The following is a 21362-nucleotide window of genomic DNA, read 5'->3' on the forward strand; positions in this document are numbered from 1 at the left end:
AGCAAAGGGAACTATAGTCAATATTTTATAATAACCTATAAGGGAAAAGAATCTGGAAAAATAGATATATATGTATGTATAACTGAATTACTTTGCTGTACACCTGAAACTAATACAATGTTGTAAATCAACTATACTTCAATTTAGCAAAAGAGAAAAAACAAAAAAAAAAATGTATAATGTAAAAAAACACACACAATTGTCCAGCACATGTCTACACACATGTCTACACATAAATGTACATTCCTGCCGTCAGCAGGATAGAGCTGTCAGAAGTATGGAAGTGCATGGAGCCCTGAGTCATTTGGTTTTCTCCTGTGGTTCTTCTTATCTGTAAAAGTCAATGTGGTGTGTGAGGGCAGGCCTGGTGAGGGGGATGGAGGGAGCAACTGTGATCTCCACCTGGATGCACATGAGAGTCACTGGGGAGAACACTGAAAAAATACCAGTGCCTGGGCCCTGCCCCCCTAGAGATTCTGATTTCATTGGTCTGGAGTGGGGACTGGGTGTCAGTACTTTTTAATACTCTCTAAGTTATCCTCTCTAAGTTATACTCTCTAAGTTATCCTCATGTGCAGTGCAGTTTGGTTCACTATGGGTATTTCAATGAGGGCAATATAGAGCCGAGGGAGTGAAAATTGGCTCTTGGGAGGCAAAAAAGCCCTTAGGATTACAATGGTTTGTGACCCTCCAAAGGGCCCCAGAACATAAACAGATACACAGTGTATAGATGCTATTAAAATTCCATGGGGTGGGACGTTTTACAATATAGTATATTAATAGAAAATTTGAGGTACAGGGAGGCCAGCGGATCGGGAGACAATTGCCATTGAAAAGGTAGTCTGTTACTCTCGGCTCCCAAGAGGAGAGGCATGCCACACCCGGATGGGAGGGAGGATGGGTGGACACAGGGAAGCACCGGGTTGGGTCAGCAGGCAGAGGAAGAGGGGAAAACGTGGGCAAGACCCTTTATTGTGGTCTTCAAGCAAAGGAACTGGCGAGGCAGGATAAACAGATTTAGGATTGGCTAGTTTCAGTGGCCTCAGGGGCAGAGGGGTGTCCCTAATTGTTCTGGTACCTGCTGGCAGGGGGTGGGCGGGGTCGGTGATTAGGGTGGGTGGATAGTGGTCTGGAGCATGAGAGCCGGTTTAAGGAGGTGATTGTGAGTGTGGGCTCTGGATTGGTTGCTTTGCATTTGAAAAGCACGTTCACTAGCAAGTTGTTTGCTATCTCTAGGAACTGGCTAACCCTGGGAAGGATGGACCCTCCGGGGTCAGCAAGGACCCAGATGTCAAAGCATCAGAATATAGAAATAAGAGACATGGTGAATATAATGGAGGTGTGGGTGGGGGACGGAAGAAAATGTCCAAAAAGACTTCTTGGGCAGAAGGAACCATAATAAAAAACGGTTGAGAAACATTGAGTTGTATCTGGGCTACATCATAGATTTCTTGATAGAACTCCCAGAACAGGTGCTAGGAGGAAGCATCTCCCTGGAAGCATCCTTATGCAGATGTACAGCTGGATAGGGCCACTCTTCGCCAGCAAGGACCATGAGCTTTCTTCCCCAGGGGCCCATGGCCTTGTCAAAAGTGCAGTACCTTTTTTTTTAGAAGCAAGGAAGGGGCGTGAACTTTGTGCCTTTTTTAAATTTATTTTTATATTTAGTTTTGGCTGTGTTGGGTCTTCGTTTCTGTGCGAGGGCTTTCTCTAGTTGCGGCGAGCGGGGTCCACTCTTCATCGCGGTGCGCGGGCCTCTCACTATCGTGGCCTCTCTTGTTGTGGAGCACAGGCTCCAGACGCGCAGGCTCAGTAGTTGTGGCTCATGGGCCTAGTTGCTCCGCGGCATGTGGGATCTTCCCGGACCAGGGCTCGAACCTGTGTCCCCTGCATTGGCAGGCAGATTCTCAACCACTGCGCCACCAGGGAAGCCCCCTACAGTACCTTTTAGCAGCGGCGACAAATGAGAATTTAGAGTCCTCTTGAGGTTGATTTTGCTCTGTAATCAGCTGCTGAGTTTTGGGCCTAATGGAAATGTAATGTTTTTAAAAGCCAATTTAGTAATCTTTGTATTTTCAACAGACTGTGAAAGCCCTATTAGTTATTTATATTCACTGTACACATGCATGCCTGCAAATGGCAGATTTATGCTTTTATGTGCCATTAACATCTACACTATGTTAACAGCAGCATTTAGCCAGCTCTCAGAATGTTGGCCTAATCTCCTCTATGCCTGTAGACACACGTACAGATACACACACACACCTCTGTCATTCTGTGTGGTCAGCCATAGGGTATTTCGACTTGTTAAAGATCCTAGTGAATAGTTCCTCACTATATCGTATCAAATAAGTGATAAGTCTGTAGTCACCAGGCTATTTAACTAAAGATAATCGGTCTTTGAAGACTTAGAATACAATTAAATATACTTAACACTAAAGCTCGGTTGAACATGATTTAATCTTTCTTGGGTGATTCAGGATCTTACAGACCTTGAGGGCCTTTGTTATGAATATAAACGATCTTCATGCTCTTACTCTGCAGAAGTTCCATTGGAAAGAAATTTCCAGTTGAAATCCTGCCAAATACACAGACTTTCACTGTAGAAGGTACCCTCGCAATTATCTGGAAATGGTTTCTAGACATCCCAGGCATGACAAATCTGTGAATATTTGTCCTTGGCATAAAATGTTCTGACTGCTTCTGTGAAATCCGTTTTCCAGCCCCCTTTTCTTTCTGTATCAGGGAGAAATTCTCAGTGGGGTGCTAATGTATCATTAACACCATTCTTTAAAATGTACTAATCTTTCTTTTCCATCAAGAACTCTACCCAGGACTCATTCATTAATTCAACTTGTGTTTAGCAAGGAGGTCTCAGTGAGACACAGTAGAATTGAAGAGTTGGCAGCAGAGAAGGGTACAGCTAAACTTGTTTCAGGGCACATACTGTATATTCAAATAATGAATCCAGAAAGTCTCTTAAATGGATATATACATCCTTACCACTCCTCCTGCCTATCATTTCCTTCCTTCTTTTTCTAGTGTGATCACCTTCACTAGTTGAACCATATTCAAATACTTAATGATTCAGAATTTAAATTAATCTGGGAAAGAAACAGCTAAAAATAGCCCCAACATACGTTGTAAAAAGAAAAGGCAAAAACTGATAGAACTGCATGGAGAAATAGATAAATCCACTCTAATTGTTGGAGACTTTAACACCCCTCTATCAGAAATGGACAGATCCAACTGGTAGAAAATCAATAAGGACATAGTCGAACTCAGCACCATCAAACAACTGGATACAATGGACATCTATAGACTGCTTCATCCAATAACAACAGAATACACATTCTTCTCAAGCTCACATGGAACATTCACCGAGATAGACCACATTCTGGGACATGAAACACACCTTAACAACTTTAAAAGAATAGAAATCATACAATGTCTGTTTCTCAGACCACAGTGAAATTAAACTAGAAATCAATAACAGAGTGATAGCTGGAAAATCCCAAATACTTGGAGGTTAAACAACACACTTCTGAATAACACATGGGTCAAAGAGAAAAAATCTCAAGAGAAGTTTTAAAAATATTTTGAACTAAGTGAAAACATAACAAAAATCTGTGGGATGCAGAAAAAGCAGTGCTTAGAGGGAAATTTATAGCAGTAAATTCATGTATTAAAAGAGAAGAAAGATGTAAAATCAAGAATCTAAGTTTTTGCATTAGGAAACTAGAAAGAGAAGAGCAAATTAAATCAAAAGTAAGCAAATGAAAAGAAATAATAAGAATTAGAGCAGAAATCAATTAAAAACAGGAAATGAATAGAGAAAATCGATGAAACCAAAAGCTGGTTCTTTGAAAAGATTGATAAAATTGATGAGCCTCTAGCCAGGCTAACTAAGAAAAAAAGAGAAATTACTAATATCAGAAATGGAAAAGGGGATATCACTATAGATCCCATGGACATTAAAAGAATAATAAAGAAATACTATGAACAACTCTCTGCTCACAAATTTGATAACTTAGGTGAAAGGTACCAATTCCTTGAGAGACCCAATCTACCAAGACTCACACAAGAAGAAATAGACGATCTAAATAGGCCTATATCTATTAAAGAAATTGAATCAACAGTTAATAACCTTCCAAAACAGAAAGCATCAGGCCCAGATAGTGAATTCTACCAAACATTTCAGGAAGAAATTATACCAATTATACAACCTCTTTCAGAAGATAAAAGAAGAGGGAATACTTCCTAACTCATTCTATGAATCTAGTATTACACTAATACCAAAACCAGACAACAATATTACAAGAAAACTACAGATAAATATCTCTTGTGAACATAGATGCAAAAATCCTGAACAAAATGTTAGTAAAACAAATCCAATAATGTATAAAAAGAACTTATCAGAGTCCTTCAATGCACCAGGAGTATTCTTGCCTCTGTGCCTTGGCTTTTGCTGCTCCCTCTGGTTTGCCTTTTCCTATACCCTTCTCTTCCCCACCCCCCACCCAATTCACCTAGTGAACACCGGCTCATCTTTTAGTACTGATCCTAGGACAGTTCATCTATGAATCCTTTCCTGACACACCACTCAGGTAGAATATCCAATGTCTATTTGTGCTATTAGCGTAGCATGTACGAGCTTCTCTTACATCACTGGTGACACTCATGAGCATGTGTACTTATCCCACTAGATTATGAATTTCTTAAGGAGAGGGTCTGTGTCTTACTTTTCATTATAGTCCCAGTCTGGCACCTTATATGGGATGGATGGATGGAGGAATGATGGATGGATGGAAGGAAGGATAGGTGGATGGATAATTAGATAGATGAATGGAAGTTAAGCTCCATGAGAGCAGCTACCCTCTATTGTCTTCTGCTGTATCTCCATCGTTTAGCACAATGTGTAGCACACAGCAGATGCTCAAAAATTAATTAATTACCCTTTAATTAATTAAAGGATGATCCAATTTAAAAGTGGAAGTTCGATCCTTCTCAAACACTTCCAAAATATAGCAAAGGGAGGAACACTCCCAAACTCATTCTACGTGACCACCATCACTCTGATACCAAAACCAGACAAAGATGTCACAAAGAAAGAAAACTACAGGCCAATATCACTGATGAACATAGATGCAAAAATCCTCAACAAAATACTAGCAAACAGAATCCAACAGCACATTAAAAGGATCATACACCATGATCAAGTGGGGTTTATCCCAGGAATGCAAGGATTCTTCAATATATGCAAACCAATCAACGTGAAACACCATATTAACAAATTGAAGGAGAAAAACCATATGATCATCTCAATAGATGCAGAGAAAACTTTCGACAAAATTCAACACCCATTTATGATAAATACCCTCCAGAAAGTAGGCATAGAGGGAACTTTCCTCAACATAATAAAGGCCATATATGACAAACCCACAGCCAACATCATCCTCAATGGTGAAAAACTGAAACCATTTCCATTAAGATCAGGAACAAGACAAGGTTGCCCACTCTCACCACTGTTATTCAACATAGTTTTGGAAGTTTTAGCCACAGCAAGCAGAGAAGAAAAAGAAATAAAAGGAATCCAAATCAGAAAAGAAGAAGTAAAGCTGTCACTGTTTGCAGATGACATGATACTATACATAGAGAATCCTAAAGATGCTACCAGAAAACTACTAGAGCTAATCAATGAATTTGGTAAAGTAGCAGGATAGAAAATTAATGCACAGAATTCTCTTGCATTCCTATACACTAATGATGAAAAATCTGAAAGTGAAATTAAGAAAACACTCCCATTTACCACTGCAACAAAAAGAATAAAATATCTAGGAATAAACCTACCTAAGGAGACCTGTATGCAGAAGATTATAAGACACTGATGAAAGAAATTAAAGATGATACAAATAGATGGAGAGATATACCATGTTCTTGTATTGGAAGAATCAATATTGTGAAAATGACTCTACTACCCAAAGCAATCTACAGATTCAATGCAATCCCTATCAAACTACCACTGTCATTTTTCACAGAACTAGAACAAAAAATTTCACAATTTGTGTGGAAACACAAAAGACCCCGAATAGCCAAAACAATCTTGAGAAAGAAAAACGGAGCTGGAGGAATCAGGATTCCTGACTTCAGACTATACTACAAAGCTACAGTAATCAAGACAGTATGGTACTGGCACATAAACAGAAATATAGATCAATGGAACAGGATAGAAAGCCCAGAGATAAACCCACGCACATATGGTCACCTTATCTTTGATAAAGGAGGCAAGAATATACAGTGGAGAAAAGACAGCCTCTTCAATAAGTGGTGCTGGGCAAACTGGACAGCTACATGTAAAAGAATGAAATTAGAACACTCCCTAACACCGTACACAAAAATAAACTCAAAATGGATTAAAGACCTAAATGTAAGGCCAGACACCATCAATCTCTTAGAGGAAAACATAGGAAGAACAGTCTATGACATAAATCACAGCAAGATCCTTTTTGACCCACCTCCTAGAGAAATGGAAATAAAAACAAAAATAAACAGATGGGACCTAATGAAACTTAAAAGCTTTTGCACAGCAAAGGAAACCATAAACAAGACGAAAAGACAACCCTCAGAATGGGAGAAAATATTTGCAAATGAAGCAACTGACAAAGGATTAATCTCCAAAACATACAAGCAATTCATGCAGCTCAATATCAAACAAACAAAAAACCTAATCCAAAAATGGGCAGAAGACCTAAATAGACATTTCTCCAAAGAAGATATACAAATTGCCAACAAACACATGAAAGAATGCACAACATCACTAATCATTAGAGAAATGCAAATCAAAACTACAATGAGGTATCATCTCACGCCAGTCAGAATGGCCATCATCAAAAAATCTAGAAACAATAAATGCTGGAGAGGGTGTGGAGAAAAGGGGACCCTCTTGCACTGTTGGTGGGAACGTAAATTGATAACAGCCACTATGGCGAACAGTATGGAGGTTCCTTAAAAAACTAAAAATAGAACTACCATATGACCCAGCAATCCCACTACTGGGCATATACCCTGAGAAAACCAAAATTCAAAAAGAGTCATGTACCAAAATGTTCATTACATCTCTATTTACAATAGCCAGGACATGGAAGCAACCTAAATGTCCATCAACAGATGAATGGATAAAGAAGATGCACATATATACAATGGAATATTACTCAGCCATAAAAAGGAACAAGACTGAGTTATTTGTAGTGAGATGGATGGACCTAGAGTCTGTCATACAGAGTGAAGTAAGTCAGAAAGAGAAAAACAAATACCGTATGCTAAGACATATACATGGAATCTAAGAAAAAAAAGAAAAAGAAAAAAATGGTCAGAAAAACCTAGGGGCAAGACGGGAATAAAGATTCAGACCTACTAGAGAATGGACTTGAGGATATGGGGAGGGGGAAGGGTAAGCTGGGACAAAGTGAGAGAGTGGCATGGACATATATACACTACCAAAGGTAAAATAGATAGCTGGTGGGAAGCAGCCTCATAGCAGCAGGAGATCAGCTCGGTGCTTTGTGACCACCTAGAGGGGTGCGATAGAGAGGGTGGGAGGGAGGGAGATGCAAGAGGGAAGAGATATGGGGACATATGTATATGTATAACTGATTCACTTTGTCATAAAGCAGAAACTAACACACCCTTGTAAAGCAATTATACTCTAATAAAGATGTTTAAAAAATTAAAAAATAAAAGTGGAAGTTCAGATGGATGGATAAATGAATGGTTGAATGGATGAACTGATTAATGCATTTAAATTATAAGTATTCAAGAAGAAGATGCATGGCCACCTTGATGTAGAGCAAGAAAGTCTCCATCGTCCAAAAAGCTGTCTCCTCATTGTTTTACTCTGGCCTGTTGCCATGTGTTAATTGAAATGTCAAAGACTAGTTTTTCACTCAAAATAGTCTAACACACAGCTTCGCTGTCAGTAGCACCCAGTGCTGAGTTTTATCACCACCACATGAAAGTATGCCCATGAGTGTCACTGCTATATAACACTGGTAAACAAGGGAGACAGATGCTTTTCAGAGAACTCCCAAATGGCCACAGTCCATGGTCCTGGGAGCCAGATGATCTTCAAAATCTGATCAACCTCTGACATTTCCACAGCTACCCAAGACCTAGCTGGAGGTGGAAAATACCTCTTAGGAGGAGTCAGGGACTGAAGCAGAAACTCACAAGCCCTGCAGAGCCCCAGGTGCACTTCACTGCAGAGATTAGAAAACTGGGAAAATGAGTCTTTCTCTCTCCTCTTAAGCCCCTGCGAGGTGGATGTAGCTCAGAACTCTATGGGGAAAGTTGCAAGGATAATGCAATAAAGACAGAACGCTGGGAGAGGAGGGAGCGCACAGGAAGTAACCAACAATCTTGTAAGGATGTTTAACTGTGCTTGCTAGTGACAGGGAAGAGGAAGAAGAGCGGGGAAAGCACAAACCACAGTGGGGCTTACATGACGAGGCTTTACATCATGGGAGGTCAGGAGAGAGAGCAGGAAAGCCTGTACAGCATCTCCACGTGGGTGGCCAGTGGGTGTCTCAAGTTAAAGATAAGCAGAACTGAACTCCTGATCTTTACCCCAAACTTGACCCTCCTGCAATGTTCCCTGTTTCAGTAAATGGTAAACCCCTCCTTTCAATCATGCAGGTCAAAAACCTTGGACTTGCTCTTGTCTCCTTTTTTTCTTACACCTTGCACCCAATTGGCAACTCCATCAGCTTTTCCTTCACTCTTCTTTTTTTTTAAGATGTTTTTTTGATGTGGACCATTTTTTAAGTCTTTACTGAATTTGTTACAATATTGCTTCTGTTTTATGTTTTGGTATTTTTGGCCCCAAGGCATGGGGGATGTTAGCTCCCCGACCAGGGATTGAACCTGCACCCGCTGCGTTGGAAGACGAAGTCTCAACCACAGGACTGCCAGGGAAGTCCCCTCCTTCACTTTTCTAGCATCTCCACCATATCTACTCTGGTTCTGCCCTGGCCACTCCCTACAGTCTGTTCTCAACCTACCAGCTGGAGTGACCCTCAAAAAAGGTCAGGTCACACCCCCCCAAAACTCCAAACCCTCCAGCGGCTCCCATCTTGCTCAGAGTAAAAGCTAAAGTCCAGAGTCGCCTATGAAGACTCCACCCAGTCCTCCTTCATCACTTCTCTTATCACTTCACTTCACTTCTCACTTCTCTTATCACCTACTGCTTTCCACTCACTTTCTCTGTTCCTTCCTCTAACAAGCCAAACCCACCCCCTCAGACCTTTGCCCTCACATCCCCCCCGCTCTTCCCCCAAGATATCAGCCCTGCTCCCATGTTCACTCCCTTCAAGTCTCTCTTTGAATGTCCCCTTCTCCGTGTGACGCCACTACCCCACCCAGCGCTCCCCATCCTCCTTTCCTGCTCTGTTTTTCTCCATGGCGCTTACCACCCAGCTGGCTGCATATTCTAATTATGTATTTGGAACACACGTACCAAGATGGCAAGAATTTCCAGTACTTTACTACTGGATCCTCAGTACCTAGAACTGTACCTAGCACCTAGTAGGCGCTCAGCTAATACTCACCGAATGAATGAATGAACAGAGTATTTTCCCTTTGTTTTTCTGCAGCTTTTCTTATTTATGCCATCAGTGTTAGAGCCGCACCATCACCCCAGTGTCCCTGTGTGCCACGCACCATGTACAATGCCTTAATAACATCATGGCTGCCTCTGTGGCCTGCTCTAAAGGCTGACACTCCCTGACCTAGACTTTAATTAGTCCCCTTCACTCCTGAGCTGACTGCGAGGGAAAGATGGCTGCATCTGGCTCACGTGGGGAGGGCCGCGTGTGGGGTCACCTTGGACTACTTCCTCCTTCGTGACCCCCACCCCCGTCCCCACCTTGTCCCTGCCTCTCTGCCTCAGTGCCCAGCATGCACACCGGGTACAGTTTTCTTACTGTCTCAGGATTTCCTCTCTGGACTGAGAGCTTCCTAAGAACAGGAACTTCTTTGAGTCTTGAGATCTCAAAAGTGGCATTTGAGTTGGGCCTTGAAGGATGAACATGAACTTGCTGGGCACCCGTCAAAAATGGAGATAATAGGTATAAAGATGAGGGAGAGGAAGAAATGGGCATCGTGGGTGTCAACCACTCTTTCTAGAATTTCAGCTGAGAAAAGGGAAAAGAGAGAAACAGGGTAGCTGGAAGGTAAAGGTTTAGTTTTTAAGTCCAAACTTCTTTTGGCCCCATGCTCTCAATGGTCCACCCCTGCCTCCCGGTCCAGCCCCTTCTCCCAACTTCTGTACCCTCTTGTACCCTCTGTTCCAGCCACTCTTATATGCAAAGCACATACCTCTGGGCCTTTGCTTTTCCTTGGAATGTCCTTCTCTAATCATCATCATCTTTTTTTTTTTTTTTTTTTTTTGCGGTACGCGGACCTCTCACTGTTGTGGCCTCTCCCGTTGCGGAGCACAGGCTCCGGACGCGCAGGCTCAGTGGCCATGGCTCACGGGCCCAGCTGCTCTGCAGCATGTGGGATCTTCCCGGACCGGGGCACGAACCTGTGTCCCCTGCATCGGCAGGTGGACTCTCAACCACTGCACCACCAGGGAAGCCCCACCATCATTTTTATAATCATGGTCACATTTGTTGAGCTATTTATAGGGTCCAAGATTTACATGTATTAACTCATTTGATCTTCCAGTGGCCTTATAAGGATTGTACAATGACCATTCCCATATTATTCACAAGGAAACGGAGGTACAGGGAGGCTAAATAGCATCCCTGGGCAACATTGCTGTGAAGTAGCACAGATGCAATTCAACCTGAACGTTCATTCGGGCTCCAGAATCCACACTCTTTCAACTCTGCTGTAAGGCGTCTGCTTCCCCAGGTCCCCTAAGCTCCCCTGGGAAGCTGCCCTGAAGCTCCCAGCCAACTTGGGTTCACCCACTGCGCTCCACGGGGACTTCATTAACGTCTCTGCTCTGGTGTTTCTCCCATAGTGGTTCAATTGGTGGCGGGGGTGTCTCCCCTGCCAACCGGGAGCCTTTGAGAACAGAAATGTGTCCTACTGTCTTCATGGTGCTCAGTATTGGTGGTTGAATGAATGAATGGTCCATAGATCTCTTCATGTTCTTTTAAGGTTGGCATGCTTATTCCTTCTGTGTACTTCAGTCTCCACGGATGGGCATGTTATTGAACCCATTCCTGAAAATTCTCCATCTTTGTGTTTTCTACCTCTTATTTCTTGTGATGGTTTGGCTTCAGACTTCCTAAGAACTTTCCCTTTGAATGTAATTCATTATGGGGCAGGGGGGGCGGGGCAGGGCACGAAAATGAGCCATGGTCTGGATGTATCCTAACTGGAGTGCGGCACGCCTCTCACAGATGAATGTGCTTGCCAAGTCAGTCCTGCATTTGCTTCCCACTGCCAAGTCTCTTAAAATAAAAAGGAATTTCCAAGCCGCTTATGCAAACATTAAAAAAAATCTGATAACTTCCTATCTTGTTTCTTAATAAACTGAACAGTAAAAGAAAACACTCTGGCACCGTGTTATTGAATTTCTAAATCTTTACCTTCAAAGAACTTCACTTAGATTATTAGCAAACATTTCTCGACCCCCTTTGTTGTGACAGGTTGTCCATGAAGATTATCCCATTACAGCCTCCCAACCATGCTAGGAGGTAGATAGTATCAAACATGTTATAGAGGGAGAAACAGAGGCTCAGAGAGCCAAGTCGCAAGCCCCAGGCCACACAGCTGGAAGACGGCAAGGCGGGAATCTGAACCCAGCCAGGTCTGTCCGGTGCCAGTTTGAGGGCTGGTCTGCTGCACCCCAGCTGCTTCCTTCCCATTTCTTAAAGCTGGGACTGGTGCCAGGATGCTCCACTTTAAATTCTGGGGATAACTTAGCAGAAGACAAAGCCTAGCCTGGCAAGGAGGACATAGGAGAGTCTGTTCCCTTCTCACAGCCAGAGACAGGCAAGGCAGAACCCCAGCCTGGGCCCAGGGTGCCAAGACCTACGTAGCCTCCTCCTCCATCACCACCGTCAACATCAAGGGGAGAATGGATGAGTGCTGATGGCTGTCTTATTTGGTTTTCTCTCAGTGGGTAAATAGCATCCTAGTCCAGTGATAGCATGGAGACACAGAGAAAAGCTGGGAGGAGAAAAAGGATGGCGCGGTTATATTTGCCAAGGAGCCATCCAATCATATAGGAAGGTAGGCATTCAGGGAGGCAGAATTGCCCTGATCGCCCCATCGGAGACAGAATGCCAGATGTGGTTGGTCCAGGGGCCCACCCAGAGGAGCGGTTTTCATATTTTCTGTTCTAAATGCCCTAACCAAAAAGTTGTCTGTCTCCAGTCGCACAAGGTTTTGGAAAGATGATCTGCAAGACTATTTGAATCCAGACATTAAATAAACAAAACTGCACATTTGTGGGAACAGGCCATTTAGTAGACGCTTACTATAGGCTGGAGGCCTTAAATATTTATCTAGTTTAATCACTGCAATAAACTGATGCAGTAGATATTTTAACCCCTCTTTGCAGACACAGAAGCTGACTGGGGATCTGGGAAGTGCTTTGTCCAGGTTGCCCAGGGGACTGGGGCAGGACTGGAGCCTGGCTCTGTCAAGAGCCCATGGTCATGCCTGGCCCCTCTGTCCCACCTACAGCCAGTCAGTCCCAGGTTGCTTATGGCTGGAAATGTGGACATTCAAAGGCATTGGTTCACTCTCTTTCAGCACTGGCCAACCCCTTTGAAAATGTGAATGGATTTTCCCTTAGACAATGTACAACCCACCCCAAAGTAATAGATTTCGGTAAGACCATGACCCCTTCAACATAGTGGACCCTCCCCTGTGATCACCTGCTGTCCAGGGGAATTATTTCCTTTGGGTCCAAAGTCATATTTGAACCTTAGGTTCCCCCTGTTTTTAAACTTGAGTCTTAATCACCAGGCTGTGGCTGTCCTTGGCTCCAGTAATGGAAATTGATGAGTGGTCCAAAACGGAGACCTGCAGCTAACACTAAAATATGATACTGGGACCTTCTTAATGACCTAGTTGATTTTTATACAAAAAAATAAATGACTCTAGTTTATGTGTGTACTCCATATGAAGTCCTCAAAACAAAAGAAAAGAAAAAAAAGGAAAACCCTGGTATATAATCTTTGCATAATAGATTAATTAAAGATTTCCCAAATCCTAGTACTCTAGCTTTCAAAGCTTCTTGGAATAATTATATTTTCACATTTAAATTTCATAACCCTCTAAAAGAAGGAGGAGTAATTCTGAGGGAAATTATTTATTCTTATGATGAAGCATAAAGGAGTCCAAAGCTGGGCTTATACACAGTAACTGATCTTCATCTCAGTTAACATATGTCGAGCACATACTATTACTCAGCACATGCAAAGTAAGTTCTTTAGTACACATTGTCTCACTTCATCCCCACCCGCAGCAGCGCCATGAGGGAGGCAAGGCCATTCCTATCACTCCCATTTCACAGAAGAGGAAACTGAGGTCCAGAGAGCCTCTGTGACCTGCCCAAGGTTAAACATGGGTGGGAAGTGGCAGAGCCAGGACTGAAGCTCTGGGTTCCAGACTCCACGTCCCGTTTGCTTGTGCCTCAACCAACATGTGAAGCAATGTTTCAGATACAGGCCTGGGATAAGAACTTGCTGCACACAGTGCAATTACCAAGAAAGCAATCCTGTGAGCACATGTCAGGGCCATTTGTACTTCATCCTCCCTGACATTCAGGGCTCACTCGCAGGCCTCCTTTGCTGTGAAGCCCCTGATCACCACCCCGTCCCCCAGCGGAGGCCCTCATCCCCTGAACGTTGGGTCACTTGTCACACTGGGTCGTGGTCATCTGGTGTCATTTGCCGTGAGCACTTTTAAGGGTAGTGAATCTCTGAATTAAGAGTCAGGAACGTCAGAGGCGTCAGATGAGGGATTGGCCCAACATTCATTGCCTGGGCAATGGCTACTTGCCTTGGCCTCTGACCAGATGTCTGGGCAGGTGAGCAAGCAGGAGGAAACAGAGATGACTCAGGGCGTCCCTGCCTGGGGTGATCGGGGGGATGACTCAGCTGTTAAGAGAAAAGGACAGGCAGGAGGCCGGCCTTGGATGGTGGGCATTTCTGTGAAGGTCTTGTCTTTCCTAAAAAGCTGAGGGTTCCTGAAGTGCAGGGATCGCCTCTCAGCCATCTCTACGTCCCGTGTGGAGCCCGGCCCAGCGCTAAGTAGTAAATCGTCAATCTGTATTGTCCAATTAATGCCAAGTTGTGAACTGGCCCAGCCCACAGTGTTTTTCAGACTGCCAGTCATGACCCACTAGTCGACCGTGAAATCACTTCTGGTGCTGCAGACAGCATTTTTTATTGATAAGATAGAAAAGAAGTGAAAAGAAAAAATTGAGAGTGCCTCATACATAGTAAGGATCAGTGTTATTTTTCATGAACTTTTTCATGGAAAACATGAAAAATGTGTGTAGTAGTAGTGGTGGCGATGGTGTGTGTGTGTGTGTGTGTACTGGGTCATGATGTAAAATACATTCTTTTTTTTGTAGTTTTTTAAAATTTTTATTGGAGTATAGTTGCTTTGCAGTATTGTGTTAGTTTCTACCGTACAGCAAAGTGAATCCACTATATGTATACATATATCCCCTCTTTTTTGGATTTCCTTCCCATTTACGTCACCACAGAGCACTGAGTAGAGTTCCCTGTGCTATACAGTAGGTTCTGATTAGTTATCTATTTTATGCATAGTATCAGAAGTGTATATACTGTATCAGTAGTGTATATACTATATCAATCCCAATCTCCCAATTCATCCCACCACCACCCCTTTCCCCCTTGGTATCCATACATTTGTTCTCTATGTCTGTGTCTCTATTTCTGCTTTGTAAATAAGATTGCCTATACCAATTTTTTCAGATTCCACATATATACGTTAATATACGATATTTATTTTTCTCTTTCTGACTTACTTCACTTTGTATGACAGTCTCTAGGTCCATCTACGTCTCTACAAATGACACAATTTCGTTCCTTTTTATGACTGAGTAATATTCCATTGTATATATGTACCACATCTTCTTTATCCATTCCTCTGTTGATGGACATTTAGGTTGTTTCCATGTCCTAGCTATTGTAAATAGAGCTGCAATGAACATTTTGGTACATGACTCTTTTAGAATTATGGTTTTCTCAGGGTATATGACCAGTAGGGAGATTGCTGGGTCATATGGTAATTCTATTTTTAGTTTTTTAAGGAACCTCTATACTGTTCTCCACAGTGGCTGTACCAATTTACATTCCCACAAATAGTGCAAGAGGGTTCCCTTTTCTCCACACCTGCGCCAGCATTTATTGTTTGTAGATTTTGTGATGATGGCCTTTCTGACCAGGGTGAGGTGATACCTCATTGCAGTTTTGATTTGCATTTCTCTAATGATTAGTGATATTGAGCATCTTTTCATATCCTTGTTGACCATCTGTATGTCTTCTTTGGAGAAATGTCTATTTAGGTCTTCCACCCATTTTTGGTTTGGGTTGTTTGTTTTTTTGATATTAAGCTGCATGAGCTGTTTGTATATTTTAGAGATTAATCCCTTGTCAGTTGCTTCGTTTGCAAATGTTTTCTCCCATTCTGAGGGGAGAAAACATTTGCATTTTCTCCCATTTTTGTCTTGTTTATGGTTTCCTTTGGTGTGCAAAAGCTTTTAAGTTTAATTAGTAAAATACATTCTTATTGAGTCTAAAATTTTTGAAAAACAATGGTTAGAGAACAATCTCAGTAACTTGAACAGCTTCCTGATTATAGGAACATTAACATCTAATGGTCATTTGCATTGTTCATCCATTTATTCATCATTCATTAAAAAAAAAATCTACTATGGTTACCTTCTCCACTGTGTCAGCCTGTTAGGTGTGAAGGTGAAACATTCAGAACAAGTGACTGGTTCAGTGTGGCTGGAGCCACTAACTAGGCAGCAGGGCCCAGAGGAGGTGTGTGTTGGGTGCCACCTCACGCCTGCCCATCTTCAAAGGAGAAGCCTCTGGTTGTTTTTTTTACCATCTTTATTGGAGTATAATTGCTTTCCAATGTTGTGTTAGTTTCTGCTGTATAACAAAGTGAATCAGCTATACGTACACATATATCCCCATGTCCCCTCCCTCTTACGTCTCCCTCCCACCCTCCCTATCCCACCCCTCTAGGTGGACACAAAGCACCGAGCTGATCTCCCTGTGCTGTGCAGCTGCTTCCCACTAGCTGTCTATTTTACATTTGGTAGTGTACACATGTCAGTGCTACTCTTTCACTTTGTCCCAGAGGAGGCTTTGTTTGCTGAGCTTTTGTGTTTCGAGCAGGGTGAGAAGTGGACTTGAATTTTTTTTTTTTTAAACATCTTTATTGGAGTATAATTGCTTTACAATGGTGTGTTAGTTTCTGCTTTATAACAAAGTGAATCAGTTATACATATACATATGATCCCATATCTCTTCCCTCTTGCGTCTCCCTCCCTCCCACACTCCCTATCCCACCCCTCTAGGTGGTCACAAAGCACTACGAAACGTAAAATAGATAGCTAGTGGGAAGCAGCCACATAGCACAGGGAGATCAGCTCTGTGCTTTGTGGACTTGAACTTCGACCTTTGTGTTCTGTCTGTCCCCTCACCCTGACAGTTGGCTTAAATAATTCAGCACCTGTATATTGATACTGCTTTATTGTACCTCAGTTGTTTTGTCACTGGCAGTCTTGTTTCTCCAGTGAGTTTATACTTGAATACGTCTTCTGCTTCTTTTCCATCTCCTAGCAGGATTGGGAATACTGTAGGCATTCAATAAGTGCTTCCTACTTATTGACAACTACTTTTGTTCAGGTCCCTGCTAAGATATCCCTTTATTCCTCATCTTCTCTTACCATAGAGCATGTGTCATTTGGCTTTGTGGTTATGTGTGTAACAGTCCATCTCCTTCACTTAGACTGTGAGCCCACTGAGAACAGGAAGTATGTGTATTCTGTCCATCACTGTATCCTCAGCCCCTAACTTAGCACAATGCCTGCCTTGTTCATTGTCTCCTCAGTGATTGACACTTGGTAGGTGTATCTGTTAGTTATCACCATAATAATGCTGAGTAGCAAATAACCCCAGTGACAAATTAAATTAGCATTTGCTTTTGTGGGGCAGCTCTAAGCTGCAGATTGTTACTGCATTGGCTCTGTCTGTCTCTCACCTTTCTTAGACCAGCAGGCTAACCAGGGTGTGTTTTTCTCATAACAATGGCAAAAACACGAAAGAGCAAGTTCAGCCACACAGGTGCTTTTCAGGCCTTTGGTTCCATCATGTCTCTTAATATACCCTTGGCCAAAGTTCATCAAGCCCAAAGTCAAGGAGCAAGAAAGCGCACTCTGCCTATGGAGGCTGGGGAGGATATGGGAACAGTGATTATTTCTGAATAATCAACAAAGTAAGTTCTTGCTAAATGTTCATGGAATGGGAAGGACGGGATGAAAATAATTGGATTCCAGGGATTTCCCATGGGTATTCACCATACAAGTTACAAAAGTCCATGGGGACTTTTCACCTCCTGACATACAGCTCTATGGAGAAAGCCAGGGCCTTGTCTAACAGATAACAGCCCAGCCACCCAGAGTTAAATTTGCTGGGCAAGTAAAGCAAGCTCTCAAAAGAATCCCAGCAGAGACTTCCTCCAGGGCGCTCTGGGAGGCAACTGACTCTGGGACAGAGAGTGGGACAGTGACCGCTGGGTTCTCTGCGTGGAAGGAATCCCTGCCAGGTCTGAGGAGATGATTTTCTTTTGTGTCCTTTGGAAATGTGTGCATACAGACGGATGCCACCGTGTTTGTTAAAATCAGCAAAAGACCTTTTAAAAGAGCTAGACATCATTTCTAAGAGGATTCAGAGCCTTGGTTCCCATGTTGGCTTTGTGGTACCAGCCCTGGTGCGGTTTGAGTCTATGCAAGGTTTTGCACCCCTCCTTTGGTTAACTGAACAATAACAATCTATTTTCCTTTCACTCTCTCTCCCCACCAACCATAGGGGTACTCTGCCTGCCAGACAGCCTGAACCTTCACCGAGACCCGCAGCGGACCAGCAAACCGGGAGAGCTGCCCATGTTCAGCCAGTCCGAGCTGAGGACCATCGAGCAATCCTTGTTGGCCACCCGCGTGGGCAGCATCGCGGAACTGAGTAAGTGGACGCTGGTTCTCTTACCCTGTCTGTTCCCAAGTGACCAGCTGCCCTTAGGGCAGTGCTTTGTAACCAGCCAGGGGATTCCTTTTATTGAGCGCCTGCTGTGTACACACACCTGTGCTGATGGCCGTGGTGAAGACAGCAGCTCTGGAATCAGGCAGACTGGTAAAGTTCCTGGCTCGGCCTCTGATGTAGGTCAAGTTCCTACCCTTTTCTGAGCCTCAATTTCCTTTTCTATAAAATAGAGAAAATGATAATACTCAATAGTTGTGGCGATTTAGCAAGCTAATGCCCATGAAGGGGTTCACCACGGTACCTGGCACACAGTAAATCCTGCAAATGCTATTGATTTCTACAGTGGGATCACATCTGTCCTCTATTCAGAATCCTCCACGGGCTCCGCATCTGATCTGTAGGAAAAGCCAAAGTCCTCAGAATTACGTCCAGGCTCGCCCACCTGTATTCCTCAGACATCTTCTTCCACTCTCTCCCAAGGCCCGCTTAACTCAGCCACGCTGGCCCCTGTTGTTCCTTGGACATAGCAGGCACACCTTACGGCCTTTGAAGGTACTGTTCCTTCACCCCTCTCATCCTCCAGATACCCACATAGCTTGCTCCCTAGTTATCTTCAAGTCTCACCCAAATGTTACCCCTTAATGAAGCTTTCCCTAACCACCCTATTTAAAATTATAGCACCCTGAGGACCCTAATCCCTCCTCACTGCTTTACCTTCCTTCCCAGCTGTTACCCTATGACATACTCTATTTTTTTGTTTGTTTTTCAATAACAGCTCCACTGAGATAGAATTCATATCCAGTTCACCTACTTAAAGTGTATCGTCATTCAGTGGCTTTTAGTATATTAACCAAGCTATACAAGCATAAGCACAGTCAATTTTAGAACATTTTCATCACCCCAACAAGAAACCTGAAAACCATTAGCAATCATTCCCCTCCCTCCTTCCCCTAGTCACACCCTATAGTTTACTCATTAATTTTTTTTAATTGTCTGTTTCCCACTACTAGACTATTTTTTCATGGAGAGTACACAATTTGTTTTGTTTGTTGTTGTAACCTCAACACCAAGAATGCTGCTTGACACATAGTAGGCCCTCAGGAAATATGAAGAAAGAAAGAGAGAGAGACAGAGACAGAGACAGAGAGACAGCAAGACAGTGGGAGAGAGAGAGAGGGAGAGAGAGAGAGAGAGGGAGAGAAAGGGGCAGAAAGGTGGAGAGAAGAAGGCTGGGGTGTCCCAAGTTTGAGCAATGATTGCTGTGCTTGTATATCCCCTAATTCGGGGCTGTGCTTTCTGAGTCTGACCAACCAGAGGAAAATAAAACTGTATTTACTTATGATCCAATTGATTGTCAAATGACATAGCCATGTGTTAGTTCCGGATGGAACTGGAGCATCGATCTCAGAAATGCTAGAGTATGTTAAATTATGAGTTGGTGTGATATTCTAGCAAATTCTGAACTATGAAAGAATTCAGGACCCATAAAGCAACTTGTGCCTCTTCCCCAAAATTCCCTGTACACCCGGGACAAGCATCCACCCTTGAGTATACAACATGCACCTCTGAAAAGGGAAGCAGTAGCCAATTCAAGCCGTAGGGGCACCTTATGGTCACTAGAGTTACTTTCCTGGCACCTGAATTTGGAAATTGTGCTTGCATTCCCATCAAACCCCTGAAGTCCTAAGACGCCTCCAATTACAGGGTCTTCCAGCCACTGGTCAGTTGTACGATTGTTCTTAAACTTTTTGCCATGGACCCCTTTGGCAATCTGATGAAGCCTATGGACCCTGCCTCAGAATAATATTTTTAAATGCAAAAAATAAAGTGCGTAAGTTTATAAAGGAAGCTAATTATATTAAAATACAGTTATCAATATATTTTTACCTCAACTGTGATACAGTAATTCTATGCCTTTTTTATTAGAACATTGTAAAACAAGATCTAGCAGCAGCTCTGATGAGCCATTATTTTGAGGTAGTGATGTGTGTGAAGGATATTTTGAGATATCTGCAACAATTGGAATAAGGAAAGGTCTGTATTTTAACAGCTCCCCAGGGATTCAGATGTAGCTGGTCCAAGCAGCTCCCCTGGGGAAACATCTCAAAGAAGAAATGCCATACTGTTTGGGACTCTGCAAATTTCCAAGACATGCCCGTGACCTTGGAAAGGCTGAATCTGGCTACAGGGTTGGTTCATGTCTGTGTGGGCGCAACCTCGGAAGAGGTCCCCACGCATTCTTCTCTGGGGTCTCAAAAGTTTGTCCGGCGATATTTTAAGGGCCCCTCCTAGCACCTGGGCTGAGGCCCTGCTCAAATCTGGTTCTTCACTTGGAGGAAAGGATTTGCTAAACAAATCTGCCCTCCACCTAAGCAGGCAGCATGCGGGAGTGCCTTGCCACGTAAATGGTTTCTAAGGACAGTTTGCTCTGTAAATTAAGTGCTGTCATTTTCGTTGAATGTTGACTTTCGCATATGAATTGTTGGCACACAGATGGGTGCTGCTAATTACGAATAGGTTCCCTACGTTCATCAAGTCAGCCCTGTAGAACGTGTGCACAGTAGCACGTTGATCAGCCACATGGGCGACAGAAGGTAATAAAATTGCCTTCTTTTCTGATCTGACTATAATTTAGACTGGCTTGCTCTGAGGTCTGAATCAATACAGCCTTGCTCTCTCTGTGTACATAGAGAGCTGTTCTTCATATGCAAAGGTTACTCTGCCAGTGTGGATTCCAGAAACCACTGTTGTTCCAGAAAAGGCGAGATGGAAAGAGTTTGTTCCCAGCCGTCCCTGCTCTTCTTGAACCAGGCTGTTCAGGGTTGAGGGCAGAGCCCCTGACTATGGCCTTCTTCATGGCCAACAATAATAATAGCAGCCCCTGATGCTGTTGACCTGGTGATCTATGAAAAATCTACGTGAGCTATTTCCAGTGTAACCATTATTATCCAGATAGATGTGGGCATGGAGGCAGGAAGGGGACAAACAACTTGTCTAAGATCAACCACACCTGTGAGCTGATGGCTGAAAGTGAGTCCAGTTCTCAAGGCAGAGCTTTCAACACTAGGCGTGACTCCCTGTCTCTGGGGGAAGCCC

General features: G+C 43.2%; 1 protein-coding gene across 2 annotated transcripts in view; it reads left to right on the forward strand.

Moving 5' to 3' along the window:
• ABTB3 (ankyrin repeat and BTB domain containing 3) overlaps positions 1-21362 on the forward strand; it is a 307439-nt gene that overhangs the window by 168947 nt on the left and 117130 nt on the right. For both annotated transcript variants that reach the window (XM_004269409.3, XM_033427550.2), the window contains exon 2: positions 18099-18248. In XM_004269409.3, the coding sequence (XP_004269457.1) occupies positions 18099-18248 (150 nt within the window). The remainder of the gene's footprint in view (positions 1-18098; positions 18249-21362) is intronic.

This window comes from Orcinus orca, chromosome 11 (assembly GCF_937001465.1).
Source record: "Orcinus orca chromosome 11, mOrcOrc1.1, whole genome shotgun sequence".
Lineage (NCBI taxonomy): Eukaryota > Metazoa > Chordata > Mammalia > Artiodactyla > Delphinidae > Orcinus > Orcinus orca.